This window comes from Oncorhynchus clarkii, chromosome 2, assembly GCF_045791955.1.
Source record: "Oncorhynchus clarkii lewisi isolate Uvic-CL-2024 chromosome 2, UVic_Ocla_1.0, whole genome shotgun sequence".
Lineage (NCBI taxonomy): Eukaryota > Metazoa > Chordata > Actinopteri > Salmoniformes > Salmonidae > Oncorhynchus > Oncorhynchus clarkii.
In genome coordinates, this window is record NC_092148.1 from 37,439,490 (window position 1) to 37,459,940 (window position 20,451).

The window sequence follows — 20,451 nt, forward strand, 5'->3', positions numbered from 1 at the left end:
TGATTCGGATTATTTCCAGGGATGCACAACATCCTGAAATATATGTAGATATCTTTGTTAGAAAGAATACAATATTTCCCTAGACGGGGTAATGCTGAATGTAAAAAAAAAATGGCTCAACTTAGCATACTCTCCCCTATCATTAAGTATTTCAATGTCCTTGATGATGAAGAACATGGGTAATTAAAGTACTATGGGCACTGCAGTAATAAACACCATGTGAAAATGTACTGTACGTAAAAAAAAAAAAATCTGAAATGTCTGTGTGGAGTTACACATGACATGGCGAAGTTCAAATTCTTGTTCTCTTCCACATGGACACACTTTCGCTCGCTCGCTCACTATTTTCTTTTAACTGTTTTCGTTACGGTTCTCTCTTCTCTCACTTGGTTTTGTGTTATTTTAATGCCCTCTTCTTGCCATTATGCAACCGTTCCTTCTGTACCTTCATTCTGTTCTGTTCTGTTCCCAGCCTAGTGTGTCTGAATCTCTGGAGTGTCCAGTAGTACCCCCTGCTGCACAAGTACTATCCTCTCCTCCCCTAGCCTCTGGCTCTCCATGTCCCCAGACTCCTGCTCCCTCTCCTGGGTTAGATGAAGCACCTGTAGAGGGGTCCCCAGCCCTGACTCTGACCCTGGAGGCTGCATGGAGAGCCACAGACCTGGCCCTGCCTCTCTTTCCCGCAGAGGTGTTGCCAGTGGTGTAGTGGTTGAAGAGCCGGTGGGGAGTTCGGACAGTGTGGCCACAGGCAGGCCAGCCACAGTGAGAGGCGGACCCACTGGGGATGTGGTGATGAGGGATAAGACAATGGACGATTGTGTGGTCTGGTTCTGAGGTTGGGTGGTGGAAGAGCTAGAGCAATACAGCCGCGGGCACTTTGAGGGGGTGGCCTTGGAGAAGCTGCCCACGTAGAGGTGACCAGGGCTGGGTGGGGGCTCATCCTGCCTTGGCTTCCTCTGGTCCTCCAACTGGTCCTCCAACACTGAGGAAGTATACATGGTTGTACTGGTATAACATCGGGCAATGAACACTGAAATAAGAAACACGGCTCTGCGGCCCATCCTGTGCCCCCTACCCTCGTGCCTTGAACCTTGCACGCTTTCAGTAGATACAGCTGGATACAGCAAAGCAATCCCATTGTGCGCCACTCGGGAGCCATGACCAATATATATTGTCCTGCTAACAACAGGGTTAAAAATATATCTGTGAGAATATCCAACGGGCTTTTATATAAATGTAAATTAATAATAATAATAATAATCACTTTGTTTAAAAATTATCAATATTTTGGAGATTATTTAGTTTTCAAATAACGTAAAATGAGCGAGGAAAAAGGCCATTCTTGAACATGGGGTTAGACATTGTTGCTAATTTGTAAATAAAGCCAGTTTGTTATTTAGAATGATTTATTCCTGTTTTTAAAGGGAGAGAAACCAAAAACCTACAGTTATCTCATGGTTCTCCCAGTCGAGGCAGGCACAGGTATTGAACCAGTATCTGTAGCAACACAGCTTGCACTGTTTGCACTGCAGTGTCTGAGACCGTTGTACCACTCAGCCGCTGTACAACGTGACCGGTCGGGAGTGGCCTACAGCACTACGGTAAGAGCAAATTAATCCTAACAAAATAAAATAATAAAAACCTTAGTGTAACAACAGTTTTAGTAAGTAATATTGAAGTCGTGCACAATTATCAGTTTCTATTTAGGTTTATGTCACCCATTCATTGTCAGTTAGAGACACAGTAGGACCCAAAAGCATAATCAGTGCTCTAACTCCCCCTTGCGCTGGTCTGGAGCAATGAAGTGGTGACGCATACTGTACTAAACAACAGCATAATAGCAAAACTTTTAGTGGATCAACCACTGTATGTTTGCCCATTCCAAGCTCACATCCAAGCTTACATTCTCTCACCATTAAGAGCATTGTGAACCTGCTGCTGGTTGTCATCAGTCTCACCGGGTCTCAGGTCCAGAACCCTCCTCACTGAGTCCAGCAGTCCAAACATCTCAGAAAGGTAGTTCAGCACAACAGCATCTGACAACAAAACACATTACAGTTTCAACAAATAGACAGACAATTCAAATAAATCAGTCCAACAAATGAACCAATCCCCAATTATATATATATTTTTTTTGTAGACATTTGGTTGTAAGCAGTGGTAACAACTGTATGACTCTGCAAGTGCCTTCATTAACACAGGGTTTTCTATCCAAGTTCTACGCGCTGCTGAGGGGACCATTGAGGCCCCTAAATCTAATTGTTTCTTACTTCTAGATTCCAATCACTGCTCTGTGCAGTGATAAAATAGGTGCCACACCAAAGACTGCTGAAGGAAATTATTCATTGATGTTTTGATGTAGTCCATTTCAAAATATGAGTGGTGCAGTTTATGAAGGTGAAGTGTAGTTTGTGCAGGGATAATAACAGCAGTTTAATAAATGGCAGCAGCCACGGGATATGATATACAGTTGAAGTCAGAAGTTATGTTACTGATTACAATTTTGGACAGGTAACTAGTAACTAACGGATTACATTTAGAAAGCAACCTACACAACCCTGGTTAGTACACTGTAGATAATCTCATCACCAAAAATAACCAATGAGAGACTACACTGTCTGCTACTTATGTGCAGTTGAAGTCGTAAGTTTACATACACTTATGTTGGAGTCATTAAAACTTGTTTTTCAACCACTCCACAAATTTCTTGTTAACTATAGTTTTGGCAAGTCGGTTAGGACATCTACTTTGTGCATGACACACGGCATTTTTCCATTTTTTTTTACAGACAACAGATTATTTCACTGTATTTGACTGTATCAAATCCAGTGGGTCAGAAGTTTACATACACTAAGTTGACTGCGCCTTTAAACAGCTTGGAAAATTCCATAAAATTATGTCATGGCTTTAGAAGCTTTTGATAGGCTAATTGACATAATTTGAGTCAATTGGAGGGGTACCTGTGGATGTATTTCAAGGCCTACCTTCAAACTCAGTGCCTCGTCGCTTGACACCATTGGAAAAATCAGCCAAAACACCATGGGACCACGCAGCCGTCATACCGCTCAGAAAGGAGACGCGTTCTGTCGCCTAGAGATGAACGTACTTTGGTGCAAAAAGTGCAAATCAATCCCAGAACAACAGCAAAGGACCTAGTGACGATGATGGAGGAAACAGGTACAAAAGTATCTATATCCACAGTAAAACAAGTCCTATATCTACATAACCGGAAAGGCCGCTCAGCAAGGAAGAAGCCACTGCTCCAAAACCGCCATAAAAAAAGCCAGACTACAGTTTGCAACTGCACATGGGGACATGTCCTCTGGTCTGATGAAACAAAAAAATGTTTGGCCATAATGACCATCGTTATGTTTGGAGGAAAAAGGGGGATGCTTGCAAGCCGAAGAACACAATCCCAACCGTGAAGCACAGGAGTGGCGGCATCATGTTGTGGGGGTGCTTTGCTGCAGGACAGACTGGTGCACTTTACAAAATCGATGGATCATGAGGAATACAATTTTTGTGGATATATTGAAGCAACATCTCAAGACATCAGTTTAAATGTATGTAAACTTCCGACTTCAACTGCATATATTTATGGTGTAGTTTGATTCATTTAATTTGTTGTCTTGTCTTTTATAAGAAAAAAGCTGCACACATGAAAAAGTATTCCTTACCCAATTGTATTTTTGCGCTTTGCTTACTGTTTCTTTTTTACTTCTCCATAAAAGTTGGTTTAATTTATATGAAAGTCTACTGAAGTAAGATTTTGTCCTCATGTTTCTTGGCTATTTACATTGTTTTGTTCACACGTTAGAAAAACAACCTATGTTTAAGTTTCAACTGTTAGGGAAGAGAAGACAACGTTTCAACTAGTCAGACTCAATCTCACAGGCACAAATATGACTGGAGTCGTGCTACCATGTAACCTCCCGCCTTTAAAGGGTCAGGTGAACATTTGTCTCATCTGTGATATTTGGTTAAAAGACTCAGGTCACAGAAACTTTTAATTAAACAATATACCACATTACTTCTTACTAGTAATACATTTATTGTTTTAGAAACAATACAAAGCATGCTCATCTGTTTTTTTTGTGTTTTAATGGTGTAATTTTAGCAACAACAAAAATATTTTGGCTGGTAAAAAATCTGAGTGGCTGGTATATTTTTATCTACCTGCCACAATGGCTGGTGGACCAAAAATAAAATTGTATGCCCTGCTCCCCTTCCTTGCCAAGACTGGAATGGACTGCTGCCTCCCAATTCCAAACCCACCTGCTAATCGAGCCCTTCCAGTCTGGTTTCCGCCTCCTCCGCAGTGCTGAAACTGCACTCCTCAAAGTTGTCAATGACCTCCTCACCTCTGCTGATGCCGGTGCCCATCCTGATTCTTCTCCATCTAAGTTCCCGCTTTTGACACAGTGAGTCATCAGATCCTCCTCACCAGGCTACAATCATACCTCACACCTCATACCTCTGCAATTAAAACATGGATGCAACAAACCTTAAAATGGAACTCCTCATGATAGCCACCAAATCTACCCTCACCAAAGCTGGCAACCTCACCATTGACGACACCAGTCTCTCCCTCCTCTCACGCATGTAACCTTGGCGTCAGCCTGGACTCTACCCTCTTCCATCTCTGCAACATTGCCAAAGTCAAGACCTCCCTCTCCCGTGGGGGATTAAGTGCCTTGCTCAAGAGCAGAACGACAGGGATAGGATTAGAACTGGCTCGCCTCTATCCGCTAGGCTACCTGCTGCACCAACCTACAAGCTTACTCCGTTCCACCACAGCAGGCCACGTTGACATCCCCAGGTCCAAGCTCCAGAGCTTTGTCGACAGGGCCTTTTCCAGGGTTGCTCCTAGGCTCTGGAACTCCCTCCCTCCAGCCATCCGTGAATCTGAGTGCATCACAGTCTTTCAGTCCCACCTCATCTCTCTCTCTCTTTCAACAAGCAAACAGCTTTTCTCCATGGGCTGCTCATTCTTCCCCTTCGCTTAGTCAGTCTCACAATTGCAGTATAAACATTCCTTTCTTTGGTCTGTGGAGCCCGCTCTAAAAGAGACCCTTTAATAGGTGCTGGATAAAGGGCACTCATGCCAGGGAAGCACAGCCTCCCCCTCCTTCCCACAGATGAGGGGGCCCTATAATGAGAAGGCCAGTGATAAACAAGACAGAGGGTCAGTCGCTAAGACAATTATAGGCATCTCAAATTAAAATAGCTCCTTCTCGAAGGTTGGGTACGGGATAGGGTCTGAGGCCTCCCCTATCAGCCCTCATCCCAGCCACAGAGCTCTTGTAGGGGCTCAACAATGCCCATGATATGATCCCTACTGAGTATGAGGGAGGCTCTTTCAAGACATGACTGGAGAGAGTACAGGGCAACACTTGATTTTGAATGTATTTTTGCCCTTATGAGCTCTAATGTCATATCATATACCCCAGTACTGTAAAAAACATTTAACCTTTATTTAACTAGGCAAGTCAGTTAAGAACAATTTTTATTTACAATGAAGGCCTACACTGTCCAAACCCAGACAACGCTGGGCCAATTGTGCGTCGCCCCATGGGACTCCGAATCACAGCCGATTGTGATACAGCCTGGATTCGAAGCAGGGTACAGTGCCTTGTGAAAGTATTCGGCCCCCTTGAACTTTGCGACCTTTTGCCACATTTCAGGCTTCAAACATAAAGATATAAAACTGTATTTTTTTGTGAAGAATCAACAACAAGTGGGACACAATCATGAAGTGGAACGACATTTATTGGATATTTCAAACTTTTTTAACAAATCAAAAACTGAAAAATTGGGCGTGCAAAATTATTCAGCCCCCTTAAGTTAATACTTTGTAGCGCCACCTTTTGCTGCGATTACAGCTGTAAGTCGCTTGGGGTATGTCTCTATCAGTTTTGCACATCGAGAGACTGACATTTTTTCCCATTCCTCCTTGCAAAACAGCTCGAGCTCAGTGAGGTTGGATGGAGAGCATTTGTGAACAGCAGTTTTCAGTTCTTTGAACAGATTCTCGATTGGATTCAGGTCTGGATTTTGACTTGGCCATTCTAACACCTGGATATGTTTATTTTTGAACCATTCCATTGTAGATTTTGCTTTATGTTTTGGATCATTGTCTTGTTGGAAGACAAATCTCCGTCCCAGTTTCAGGTCTTTTGCAGACTCCATCAGGTTTTCTTCCAGAATGGTCCTGTATTTGGCTCCATCCATCTTCCCATCAATTTTAACCATCTTCCCTGTCCCTGCTGAAGACAAGCAGGCCCAAACCATGATGCTGCCACCACCATGTTTGACAGTGGGGATGGTGTGTTCAGCTGTGTTGCTTTTACGCCAAACATAACGTTTTGCATTGTTGCCAAAAAGTTCAATTTTGGTTTCATCTGACCAGAGCACCTTCTTCCACATGTTTGGTGTGTCTCCCAGATGGCTTGTGGCAAACTTTAAACAACACTTTTTATGGATATCTTTAAGAAATGGCTTTCATCTTGCCACTCTTCCATTTGTGCAATATACGACTGATTGTTGTCCTATGGACAGAGTCTCCCACCTCAGCTGTAGATCTCTGCAGTTCATCCAGAGTGATCATGGGCCTCTTGGCTGCATCTCTGATCAGTCTTCTCCTTGTATGAGCTGAAAGTTTAGAGGGACGGCCAGGTCTTGGTAGATTTGCAGTGGTCTGATACTCCTTCCATTTCAATATTATCGCTTGCACAGTGCTCCTTGGGATGTTTAAAGCTTGGGAAATCTTTTTGTATCCAAATCCGGCTTTAAACTTCTTCACAACAGTATCTCGGACCTGCCTGGTGTGTTCCTTGTTCTTCATGATGCTCTCTGCGCTTTTAACGGACCTCTGAGACTATCACAGTGCAGGTGCATTTTTACGGAGACTTGATTACACACAGGTGGATTGTATTTATCATCATTAGTCATTTAGGTCAACATTGGATCATTCAGAGATCCTCACTGAACTTCTGGAGAGAGTTTGCTGCACTGAAAGTAAAGGGGCTGAATAATTTTGCACGCCCAATTTTTCAGTTTTTGATTTGTTAAAAAAGTTTGAAATATCCAATAAATGTCGTTCCACTTCATGATTGTGTCCCACTTGTTGTTGATTCTTCACAAAAAAATACAGTTTTATATATTTATGTTTGAAGCCTGAAATGTGGCAAAAGGTCGCAAAGTTCAAGGGGGCCGAATACTTTCGCAAGGCACTGTATCTGTAGTGACGCCTCTAGCACTGAGATGCCTTAGACCACTGCGCCACTCGGGAGCCCAAGCCCCTGTGTGTACAGTACTGGGGTATGTTGTCATGACAATCCTTAACCCCCGTTACCCTTTCTGAAATTAAGGATGTCACATTTAAACTGTACTTCAGCTATATGTTTCTGGTGCTTCATAGAACTATAAATAATGTGTGAGCACTATGACACATTCATGTTTGTTGTGTTTCCGATTGCCTAAACTATGCTGAGCCAGATGTGATGGCTGGGGGGCAGAAGCTTGGCTCCACCTTCCGGCCCACAGTGGAGTAGGGCTACAACGTCCCCTTCACTGTCAAGTCACTATGACACCCCTGGAAAGTTCCTAGAGCACACTGAGGCCCTGCCCCTGGAGCCCAAGTATGCCACCCCATTCAGTGACCAGCCCCCAGATCCCAATCTGGCAACTCCACAGGGGACACTACACAACAACAAACATGTACTGCCTATGGTTTCAACAGGGACAAGGACCACAATAACCCAGGCCCAGAATGACTGCCCATCTCAAAGAGAGTTGCCCAATGGCTATTGCACTACATCTCTCCATGCCAATGGCCCACACCTGGCCAGTGTGGTCTACACATATGAGGAGCCTTTCTGAATACAGCAAGCTCAACCAGTATTGCTGAAGTGTTACATACTGCACGCTATAAATGTAATGGTAATTTCCCATTGAGCTGAATCGTGCAGCATTTACTGTGAATGCAGTCTCCACTAACACAGAAACATTATCTTTAAATGTAAATCTCACTGTAACGCTGAATTTCAGCAATATGGATTGAATAGAGCCCAACCTGGTACACACAGCCATACTCTTTTAATTGGCTGTGTGTACCAGAATGCACTTGGTGGCACCATTGGCTGCTCTCTGCCTTGCACTCCCAACCCTTGGGTCACCTTAATGGGCAAAGCAGGGACCATTCATGACCAGTACCGTCCAACATTGATGACCTGTTATTTACAATAAAATGTGTCTCTCTTTGCATTGAATAGGCTATATATAGATTCCAATATCTAATATATTTCGTAAATAAAATAGCACAAAAAGTAAAATATTATTGTCAAAGTTTAACATATTTGAAAGCTGAAATGCTCATTGAAGTGTCATATGAACTTGTTATACAGTTTAAATCTTTGTTTACAAGAGCTGTACAAAAAAATAGCATGTATTAGAAACAGCAATATGACTGTCTGATTAGTGTATTATATTGTATCAAGTTGTGACTCATCTGTTTAGATAATGTTTACCATATTTCCTTTTTACTGTGATATTTTTTGAAAGAATTTATGAGAACTTCATGTTCACAGAGTGAACTGAATGACACTGAAATGTGAATATATTTGTACTGGGAAAAAAATTGTGACGAATAGTTGTTTCTATTACATTTAACAATTTTATTTGGGCCTCAAATGTTTGTGTACAGAGTTAAAAGTGTGTTGTGGTTGAATAAAACTGACACAAAAGTGCTTTGTTGACATCAAGCGGTAAAGAAAATGTGTGAAAACATAAAACCAAACATTTTTATTTAGTATTAAATTATGTTATGCCCAAATTTACCCATACACAATCACACTGACCAGTTGTGGGTTATTGACTAGGCTACACGTGATATCAGTTTTTGGGGATTGCGTTCACATAGACCTTTTGCACAACATAGCAACGCACACTTCCACTCACCTTCCTACCCGATACATAGCTTCCTGTCCCGATCGCATCTTGTCAGTAGTGATGGGCATTCCGGCTCGTTCTGCTCAGGTCACCAAAAAGAGCCGGGTCTTTTGGCGCCCAAACGGTTCTTAAAAAAAGGTTTTGTATTTTTTCAAGTCAAACAGTTTGTGATAGTTTGACTATAATTGGTGTTAGAACAATTCTAATTAAATTATTAAATGAAATTGTACTCTACCTTGTTATAACCAGCAGCACACAGCAATGCTGACCATATTTTGCTTTGAGATTTGCAATCAGAAATGCAAGCTGCCTCACTTTTGAGGGGCTGATGCAGTTTCTTCTCTCAGTAATTATTTGTCCAGTTTTCGAGAAGACCATCTCAGAGGGAACGGATGTGGCCACTATGCAGTCTCCCTGTCATGACTTTAGTAAGCTGTGGGTAGACCGAGGCCTTGTTCTTCCATCTTTGGAGGAGGGCCTCCTCCAAATAGCATCGGACCTCCATTATGGCATCTGCTGAGGGATTCCTTCATGCTGCATCCCCAGTTGCTCTCTCGTCAAACAGCATCCAAACAGCAGAAGTTTGTGGCACTACTGCTGGTGCTTCTGCTCCATCTGATCCCTCTTCTTCCTGTTGCCCTGGTGCCTGGGCCAGCTGACTGGTGGGGCTGTCCCTCCCTGCTGCTGAGGTTATTCTTTGAAGAGCCTTGGTGGGCTTGGTGATGGTCATTTTGCCTATGGGCCCAGGTTGCAGACCCTGTAAAAAGACAGTGCCGGGGCACTATTCTAAATCTAATCATGAGACGATTTAAGTTTTTATTAAATCATTTATTAGCATTATGGTGGGATTATAACCATATGATTTTGATATGTGGTATAGCTATTAAAACATATCATAGTCCTTGGCTTACGCCACTGCTGCTCGGCCTCTGTGCAGCTATGCACAGGTGGGAGGACTGGTGTTCCCATCTTAGTGTGCAGACTGGAATAGTAATGCAACTGTGTGGTGATGTTGTGTCATTGTTACTGGCTCACAGCGATTCAGTACAACCCACGTGGGGATATAAAATCACTCAACATGTGTCACGACTAGCAGACAGGAATGACTGGCGCAACATGCAACAGCCAATAAATTCATTACAGCAATACGGATTTAAACTTTTCTATTAAGGGTATATGTCCTTGTTTAAATGTAATCTAATGTGTCTAACATAACAGAGCTTACATAAACAGCAAGGAAGAGAAATGAACAATTACTACACTAAGAACGCTTCCATCGACATGGGTTAAACCTAGTCCTAGACTAAGCAATGCCTCTTAATGCAGATCTCCATTGACAGGAACTTCTTAGTCTAAGACTAGGCTTCATCTCTGACTGTGTAACCTGCATATAGTGTGTCACAAACACCTGACTTTTCACCCTACACTCAAACTGTGTGGTTTCTCATTTTTCCTCCTGGACCTGTAGCAGCAAACCCTTATGCTGACCTCTGTCACGTTGGCCCTGTTCGAAGCTGTTTGGAATCAAAAGAAAGAGCAATCATAATGTTAGCTAACTACTGCAAAAGGCATGTCTTAAACTACGTTACAGCTTTGAGTAAACGTCCTTGTCTGATCTGATAGGCAACTTGGCTATACTTACCTTCATAGTTGAAAAGGTAACTGGACACAAAGTTTGAATCCTTGTTTTTAACTTGGAGTTCGGTGCTTTGCTACTTGTCTTGGCCAGACGATGTACATCCGTCAATGGCAGCTCTTACAAGCGTCCTGAGTAAAACAGTGCCATGATTGGTAGGGGAGGGAGGCGTTGGCTAATTGCTAGCCACCTTACTAGTTAGAACGTTAATAGCTAGCTAGTGAAGAAACAAAAAAAGACACAGCACACAATAATCGAATTACAAAAATCACTAACTGAACGGATAAACATAATTTTCAACAAGAATTATAAAAATAAAAAAAACACTATAGAAATATGATAATATTAATATACTGAGATAATGATAAAACGAGGGACTTCGAAGCTAGTATGGCTACAATCAGGCTGACAGGACGCGATCGAGACAGGAAGCTATGTATCGGGTCGGAAGTAGAGCGGAAGTGGGCGTTGCTACATTGTGCAACATTTCCCTTTTTTTCTTTATTTTTTTCTATTAACAACAAATCAATACATAAAGCACATGAGGTAACACAAGCATACATAGATTACAAACAATGGACAATCGAGCTAGGGGGTACAATATCACATTACAATTACACAAGGACCTTAAGGGACATACATATACTTACATATTACTTACTAACAGCTTTTTTGTTAGTAGAGCATTTAACCGTCTTAAAATACAGTTCAATTTCTTTTTGTAGGGTACGAAAATGTGGTTTTCTGTTTGTAAATGTACATTTGTGTATATGACATTTGGCCAAAAGTATAATGAAATTAATTACATAAAAATGTTTCAGCTTATTTCTATTGTATGTAAAGAATCCAAACAGTACATCTCTCCACAATAGTGTAAAATCTTCATAAATGTGTTAAATTATAATTGTGCAACATTTCCCTCATCAGACACTGGGGGGAGGAGTACGTCTATTTGGGTGTACCAGAAATAGTTATTAAAATAGGAAGATAAGAAAAAAAATCGAAATTTCTTGCCATAGACAGGTTTGTGTTGTGTGGACTTAAATTAGCTAGTTTAAAACATGGGGAGATAGTGTTTGTTTTGTCAGGTAAGTATTCAAAACATATGTATATATGTCTATGAGAGATTACTTGTACATTTTACCAACTAGCTTCACAGCGTAATGATTATGGGAAGAGCTCAGTTATTTACTGCTCGCGTCCTCTCTCCTTCTCAAAAACACATTGGATGAGAAAGCCAGAGGTCCCGCGCTTCGGACCCTCTCCTCCAATAGGTTTTTGAGAAGGAGGCAAAGATAGATGACGTCTGCAATTGAGATCCTCCCCATGTCGTGTTAGCAGGTATCTAGCTGGCTATTAAGATATTTATTTACTATATGTAAATACGCTTGCTTGGACCATTCCATGGTAAATGTGGCCGTTGTGTCTTCAAGCTGAATATTTGCTAAATCTGTAACGTTACCTAGTTAAACCATGTTAGCCTGCTAACTAACTGACGTTAACTGAAATTAGCTGTGGTTGTGATGCATTTGTTACTAACGTTAGTTTTTCAACATGATTACGGATTCCTTTAGTTAAACTCAACGCTTGTCTCACGATATCATACAATCAACATGTGCTTAATAAATATTTATCCAGTTAACATGTCGGCCGGCTAGCTAGTCAACAAACATAGCCAGCTAGCTAACATAGCTGTCACGTGAGTGTTGATATGCCCTTACGCAATAATGTAAGACTGACAGACGGTGTAATGTTTACTGGTTTGCCAGCCGCAATGTGTGATATTTGTTTTTTTAACTACCCAGTAAATATCCATATAAATATCATGCCAGGTTTTGTAATCTAGGTTTTAGTTAGCTAGTCTGACATTTAAATGGATAACTGCCTAGATGTGATATGATATGACTAGGTTTTAAGATCTGTAGAATTTTTTCCCAAATTATGTTTGTTTTTCAGGTTTTCATGCTCAAAATCACACTTAAAGCATTGTTGTGGACTACAATATGAACTACATTAGGAGACGACTTTTGAGGTCTGGGGAAAAATAGAAGAAATGTGGGTTTTGGGGTGGAGTTACCCTTTAATGCAGGTGTTCTCCACAACGCAGATTTTATAAGGCCCTAGTCATATCCCATCTACCAGTCTATCCGCACCCTGGTATTCTGTGTGCTTGTTGATTGAGGGCGCAAGGAGCTTTTTTTCTCACACTTTTCCCTTTTGATTCCAGTTTCACGGTCCTTACGACAACAGTGCAGACCCAGAGAGAGGCCCCACCGTCTGGCAGATTATGACCCAGTGCCACCCACTGTCCAACCACTCCAACTTCTTCACCGTGAAAGCCGAGGCCTCCTCAACACTACCTCTCGCCACCAGCATGGCCAATAGCAACACCGCCGCCGTTCCAGGGAAGGTGATGGGCACACCTGGCCCTGCCGGCAGAATCAGCCCAGAAGGAAGTCAGGTGATTCCTCCTATCCATTTCCTCATCACCTACCTGGGGCATGCTGTAAAAAGTTTTGCGACAGAAAATGAAAATGTATCTTTCTTATTGGACAGGAAGTCCCTCCCTGTTTCAGTTCGGATTCTTCCATTTGGTGGCTAATAAGCATGACCATGCAAGAGTATACCTCTTGCTGGGTGACAGTTTTAAATAGAATTGTTCAAAGAATTCACTATAACTGTAACGTACAATTACTACTTGGCTTTACATACATTGACGCCAATCCTTCAGTTTCATGTGCAGGTTGATTCTGTAAAAACATGTCTTCTATATTCATCTCCCTAGCCAGATGCCAAGTTTCAGGGTGTACAATGAGCGTGTAGCCACTCTGCTTGACTGCTTCGAGTGCACCATTGACTATGATGAACAACCTGTTTGCCCTCCACTCAGGTGTTGAGTAAAAAGAAGCTGCAGGACCTCGTAAGAGAGATTGACCCCAATGAGCAGCTCGATGAGGATGTGGAGGAGGTATGCTTCCTAGCTCAGAAGTGTCTTTCACTGAAGATGGCGTCCCAAACCACAATGCAAAGACTAGTGCATGCAATGTTTAGGAGCCTCATCACTTGTCACCTGAGGTCCCCCATCTGTCTTCCTCTCAGATGCTGCTACAGATTGCAGATGACTTCATTGACAGTGTGGTGACGGCTGCCTGTCAGCTGGCCCGCCATCGCAAATCCAACACCTTAGAAGTGAAGGATGTCCAGCTACACCTGGGTGAGTAAAAGTACAGGCTAATACTGGTTGATGGGGTGCCACAGGGTTCAATTCTCGGGCCGACTCTTTTCTCTGCATACATCAATGATGTCGGTCATTGTTGCTGGTGATTCACTGATCCACCTGTACGCAGACGACACCATTCTGTATACTTCTGGCCCTTCTTTGGACACTGTTAACTAACCTCTAGACGAGCTTCAATGCCATACAACTCTTCTTCCGTTGCCTCCAACTGCTCTTAAATGCAAGTACCTTCTGCACATCTATCAACTCAGTGTTTAATTGCTATATTGTAATTATTTCGTCCCTATGGCCTATTTATTGCCTCACTTCCCTTATCTTACCTCATTTGCACTCACTGTATATAGACTTTTTCTATTGTATTATTGACTGTTTGTTTATTCCATGTGTAACTCTGTGTTGTTGTTTGTGTCGCACTGCTTTGCTTTATCTTGGTCAGGTCGCAGTTGTAAATGAGAACTTGTTCTCAACTAGCCTACCTGGTTAAATAAAGGTGAAGGAAAAAAATGGTTGGAGCAGCCGCTGGAGTCAGGGCTATATGCTGAACATTTTTGAGAAATGTTGGCGCACACAAAGAAATTTAGGATCACAATATTAGCGGTAATAACAATAGAATCCTTAATTTTTCTAGGTCCACTGGTGCTTCTAAATAAAAATTCCAGGTGCATATGTGAGTAAAATAGTCGCACCGTAGAGTCCTGGCAGCTATTGTGACAGAAGCAGTGTTTGTCTCCATTACTGGAATGATTAATTTTCAATGGCAAAAATGAACAGAGTCTTGAGTGCAGTTTTGAGTTTTAAATATATGCATATAAAAGGTGGATGAAGTTAATGGACCATTTCCTATTGAGTGTATTTTCTCCTGGATTTTTATTCTCACTCCCTATGTTGTCTGCCACTCAACAGAGCGCCAATGGAACATGTGGATTCCTGGCTATGGTTCAGATGAGATTCGGCCGTATAAGAAGGCTTGTACCACAGAGGCCCACAAACAGGTTTGTTTGTCACTCTTTCATCTTAATCACACCCAGGGTTCACATTTATACTAATGAATTGTGCTAAACGTTCAATAATTTAAATGAACAGTGCTGTGAAAGTATTTTCCCCATTTCTGAGTTTTTCTATTTTTCAATATTTTTGATACTGATTGTTATCAGATCTTCAACCAAAACCCAATATTAGATAAAGGGAACCTGAGTTTACAAGTAACAAAGAAAGATGTACTTATTTTATTAATTAACAAAGTTATGCAACACCCAATTCCCCTGTGTGAAAAAGTAATTGCCCCCTTACACTCAATAACTGGTTGTGCCACCTTTAGCTGAATGACTGCAACCAAATTTCATCGGAAAAGTTTACTCAAGTTTGCCAAAAAGCACCTGGATGATCATCAAGACTCTTAGAAGAATGAATCAAGTGTTTGGTTTTCACCAGGCATAATAGGACCTATGTCACCCAAAGAACATTCTTCTAGGAGTATTGATGATCATCCAGGAGCTTTTTGGCAAACTTGAGAACTTTTCAGATGAAATTTGGTTGCAGCCATTCAGCTAAAGGTGGCACAACCAGTTACACAGTAAGAACCTTCTACCAATGGTCAAGCATGGTGGTGGGTGGTAGTGTGATAGTTTTAGGATGCTTTGGTACCTCAGGACCTAGACGACTTGCCTTAATAGAAGGAACTCGGGCTGGGCGATATGACGATATATATATTGTGTGACAATAGAGCATAATATGAAACGATAGACGCTTTTCTATCATTTATTTCGTTGTGTCGCAAATCACTCTTTACGGCAATATTTGTCGTCAATTGGACGACGCTTTGCGTTCTTCCACACGGGGAAATTTGCAACACAAACAGAGGAGAGTGAACGTGACACCGAGCAAGGACCTCCTACCTAAAAGAGGGGCTTCTTTGGTCGCATGCACGTGGTTTGGGTATGAAAAGTCTGACACGGACTAAAAAAACGTAATCTGCAAAATATGCCGAAGGACGGTCCCGACAACAGGCTCAAACACCACTAACCTCTTTTACTACCTACACAAGAGTCATGTGAAACAGTACGGAGAGAGTCTACAGATGAGACCCAAAAAAGTACAGTTGAGTGCTCAACACAAACCCCCGACTCACAAGAGTCTTTTGCCCGCGGCACACCAAATGCCAAAGATTCATGAAGATGGAAGGAGATAACAGCTGCCATTACAACTTACATCTGCAAAGACATGGCCCCAATTTACACGGTCGAGAAACAGGGGTTTCGTGAGTTGGTGCTAACACTCGACCAAGGTACCAAATGCAAATTGATATGTGTGTCACACACATTAATGCCAAAATAACATGCAAAACAGGCAAGCCCCCAAATATATATATATATATATATATATATATATATATTGTTACATGCTTAATTGAACATTTGCGCAAAGGTTCTAAAGAAAAGGAGAAATAATCAATAAATAATAATATATAAATAATAATAATAATATAGAAATAATCAAATATAAAAGTACCTTTTATTTGTTGAGTATAATTCAAAATGTAATAAGAAATAGGCCTTTACATGTGGTCATTTTATATAAACTATTTATTCATTGAATTTACAGCAAATGTGCCATATTGTTATATATATCGTTATCAGGATATGAAATTACCTATATCGGGATATGAGATTTTGGCCATATCACCCAGCCCTAGAAGGAACCGCTGAGTCATGCAGCAAGATAATGATCCAAAACACACAATCAAGTCGACATGAAAATGGCTAAAAAGCAGCCCATTTGAAGTTTTGGAATGGCCTAGTCCAGACCTAATCCCAATTGATGTTGTGGCAGGACTTGAAATGAGCAGTTCATGCTTGAAAACCCATGTGTTGCTATATTAAAGCAGTTCCGCATGGAAGAGTGGGCTAGACATCTTTACAAATGAAGCATTTGTGTTTAGTGAGTCTGCCAGATCAGACCAGGAATGTTCTCTTGATGTGTGTGTGAATTTGTGAAAGTGTTTGAATTTGACAATTTTCCTGTCCTGCTAAGCATTCAAAATATAACGTGTACTTTTAGGGTGTCAGGGAAAATGTATGGAGTAAAAGTACATTATTTTCTTTAGGAATGTAGTGAATATTAAAGTACAGATACCCCAAAAGCTAATTAAGTAGTACTTTAAAGTATTTTTACTTAAGTACTTTACACCACTGGAAATGAGTATGTAATTGTTGTGTTATTTGTTCACTCAGGTTCCATTTGTCTAATATTAGGTTCTGGTTGAAGATATAACATTCAGTATCAAAAATATGCAAAAGTAGAGAAAATTAGAAAGGGGGCAACTACTGTTTCACAGCACTGTACATGTATTATATAATTATTATTTTGGTGTATTGTTTGTTTAGGAAGTATTGAAAATAATTTCCATAATTTAATATGGGACTGATATGTGGTTGTCTTACCAACCTTAGTTGAATGCACTGACTGTAAGGTGCTCTGGATAAGAATGTCTACGAAAAAATGATCTAAATGTAATAGTGATTGAGCATGTTTTTCATTTGTCTCATCCAGAGAATGGCATTGATCCGCAAAACAACCAAAAAGTAGCAAGACCTGGAACCAGCCTCGCACAAACCCTCTGTGCTGTTTGTCTTTGTTTTTTCTCTGTGTATTTCTAATAATGGGGGACATTATTTCACCCATGTCTTCATCTTCCCCAGGTTTTGTGTGTGATTTGTCAGCTCCATCATCACACAAGTATTTTGATCTTGAGTCCGTTTTAATGCTTTTCACCACAGACTGGCCAAAATCACACACTCCTCATTCATTGTAAATGCACACTCTGGTATGGAGTGTTGTTTTGGGACAGTGTTTTGTTTTTGGAATTATCTGTTCAACTTTACTTTTTTGTTAAGGGGGTAACCACCAAACACGCACATCTTCAATATGGTGGTGTCTTCCATACTCTTTCCCAATTAAAAAAAAAAAAAACTTTTTATTTTATTTTATTTTGTCTGGCATGTGTTTGCTGTTGTGTGTTTAGTTTTTGTCACACAAACAAACCCCCTTCATCTAACATCAGAAATATACACCATTTGCATTTAGTTGGTTTCCAGGATACTGTCATGGCACAATGTTTTTGTGTGGTCTAGGGATCTGATGTCATCTCCATAGTTCATTAGAAATTTACCCAGGACATTGTTTTTCATAAGATGTCAACAATTAACAACAAATGACTGACTATTATTCAAAAAATAATAAGTATGTGAAGTATGTCTTGTGTCGCCAGACTGCAGCGAGATGTGGTTGGGTAATGGTCCTTATTTGGGGATGTGTGGGGAAGCTGTAACATTTGTTTTACTTTATATTGGCAGTGTTTTAGTTAAACCTGTTATTTTTATTCCATAAATAAGATTCATATTTCACTTGGCATTTAATTTGTGTGTTTATTTCACTGTTCAGTCATGTTCTTTCTCATTTGTTGTAAACTTTAGTTTTTCAGAGTTCACTTTCTATATAAATGGATTACATCAGTATATCACTATTCAGGGTAAAGAGATTTGACTACATTTTCATAACTGTAATACCACTGGTGTAGAGTTTCTCAATTCTGGAGGACAAACTAATGACCTCCTTCAGAAAATTCCCTGTTCACACACTTGCAAAGAATTTTACATCTGTTATGTCCATGTTCTGACTTAGTTGGCACAATTGGTAATGCCCATCTTGTAACATTTCTTCTCATCCGGTGAAGGGCCTCAAGTCAAGATCATAATCTTTTGTCCAAGATGGCAGTCAGTTTTTCAAGGGCAGCATTGTGACATGGCATACAGTTGAAGTCGGAAGTTTACATACACTTAGGTTGGAGTCATTAAAACTCGTTTTTCAACCACTCCACAAATTTCTTGTTAACAAACTATAGCTTTGGCAAGTCGGTTTTGTGCATGACACAAGTCATTTTTCCAAATGTTTCTGTTTACAGACAGATTATTTCACTTAGAATTCACTGCATCACAATTCCAGTGGTCAGAAGTTAACATACACTAAGTTGACTGCCTTTTTTAAACAGCTTGGAAAATTCCCGAAAATGATGTAATGGCTTTAGAAGCTTCTGATAAGCTAATTGACATAATTTGAGTCAATTGGAAGTGTACATGTGGATGTATTTCAAGGCCTACCTTCTAACTCAGTGCCTCTTTGCTTGACATCAGGGGAAAATCAAAAGAAATCAGCCAAGACCGCAAAATAAATTGTAGACCTCCACAAGTCTGGTTCATCCTTGGGAGCAATTTCCAAATGCCTGAAGGTACCATGTTCAGCTGTACAAACAATAGTATGCAAGTATAAACACCATGGAACCACGCAGCTGTCATACCGCTCAGGAAAGAGACGCATTCTGTCTCCTAGAGATGAACGCACTTTGGTGTGAAAAGTGTAAATCAATCCCAGAACAACAGCAAAGGACCTTGTGAAGATACTGGAGGAAACCGGTACAAAAGTATCTATATCCACAGTAAAACGAGTCCTATATCGATATAACCTGAGAGGCCGCTCATCAAGGAAGAAGCCACTGCTCCAAAACCGCCATAAAAAAAAAGCAAGACTATGGTTTGCAACTGCACATGGGGACAAGAAATGTCCTCTGGTCTGATGAAACAAAAATGAAACTGCTTGACCATAATGACCATCGTTATGTTTGGAGGAAAAGAAGAGAGGCGTGCAAGCCAAAGAACACCATCACAACCGTGAAGCACGGAGGTGGCGGCATCATGTTGTTTTGCTGCACCAGTCCCTCCTGCTTTGCTGCAGGAGGGACTGGTGCACTTCACAAAATAGATGGCCTCATGAGGGAGGGAAATTATGTGGATTGAAGCAACACCGTCAAGTTAAAGCTTGGTTGAAAATGTGTCTTCCAAATGGACAATGACTCCAAGCATACTTCCAAAGTTGTGGCCAAAGGGCTTAAGGACAACAAAGTCAAGGTATTGGAGTGGCCATAACAAAGCCCTGAACTCAATCCTATAGAAAATGTGTTAGCAGATCTGAAAAAGAGTGTTCGAGCAAGGAGGCCTACAAACCTGACTCAGTTACACCAGCTCTGTCAGGAGGAATGGGCCAAAATTCACACAACTTATTGTTGGAAGCTTGTGGAAGGCTGTCCGAAATGTTTGACCCAAGTTAAACCATTTAAAGGCAATACTACCAAATACTAATTGAGTGTATGTAAACTTCTGACCCACTGGGAATGTGATGAAAGAAATACAATTGTGAAAATTTGTGAAAAACTGAGTTTAAATGTATTTGGCTAAGGTGTATGTAAAGTTCCAACTTCAACTGTACATATTTAGCACTAAATTTACATTGCCATTGAGCCATTCAGCAGATGCTGGAAGCGTGACCCACAACTAGAGCATTCATCTTAAGATAGCCATGCGAGAACCACATATCACAGTCGTATGCCAATCACATATCACATACATCAGTGGTTCCCAAACTTTTTATAGTCCCCTAGCCCTTCAAACATTCAACCTTCAGCTGCGTACAGCTAGCACCAGGGTCAGCGCACTCTCAAATGTTGTTTTTTGCCATCATTGTAAGCCTGCCACACACACACTATACAATACATTTATTAAACATAAGAATGAGTTTG

At 41.0% G+C, this 20,451-nt stretch overlaps 2 protein-coding genes across 8 annotated transcripts; one reads left to right on the forward strand and one right to left on the reverse strand.

The window, feature by feature from the left end:
• Positions 1 to 473: 473 nt before the first annotated feature.
• Positions 474 to 10,987, reverse strand: LOC139377363 (glucocorticoid modulatory element-binding protein 1-like). Its single transcript, XM_071120390.1, has 7 exons — positions 10,592 to 10,987; positions 10,438 to 10,463; positions 9,185 to 9,706; positions 8,959 to 9,076; positions 4,362 to 4,476; positions 1,914 to 2,036; positions 474 to 982 (listed from the first exon to the last, which is right to left on the reverse strand). The coding sequence occupies exons 5-7, from the start codon at positions 4,381 to 4,383 to the stop codon at positions 474 to 476; spliced, it is 654 nt and encodes a 217-aa protein (XP_070976491.1). The 5' UTR covers positions 4,384 to 4,476; positions 8,959 to 9,076; positions 9,185 to 9,706; positions 10,438 to 10,463; positions 10,592 to 10,987.
• A 527-nt stretch (positions 10,988 to 11,514) lies between these two features.
• Positions 11,515 to 18,226, forward strand: LOC139367669 (transcription initiation factor TFIID subunit 12-like). 7 transcript variants are annotated; one of them, XM_071105967.1, is made up of 7 exons: positions 11,801 to 11,926; positions 12,542 to 12,617; positions 12,813 to 13,046; positions 13,476 to 13,553; positions 13,685 to 13,799; positions 14,727 to 14,815; positions 17,373 to 18,226. In XM_071105967.1, the coding sequence occupies exons 3-7, from the start codon at positions 12,873 to 12,875 to the stop codon at positions 17,406 to 17,408; spliced, it is 492 nt and encodes a 163-aa protein (XP_070962068.1). In that variant the 5' UTR covers positions 11,801 to 11,926; positions 12,542 to 12,617; positions 12,813 to 12,872; the 3' UTR covers positions 17,409 to 18,226. The 7 variants fall into 7 exon arrangements, with proteins under 7 accessions (XP_070962084.1, XP_070962068.1, XP_070962052.1 ...); XM_071105975.1 differs by having other exon boundaries at positions 11,887 to 11,992; XM_071105998.1 differs by having other exon boundaries at positions 11,894 to 11,926; positions 12,542 to 12,640.
• The last annotated feature ends 2,225 nt before the right edge of the window (positions 18,227 to 20,451 follow it).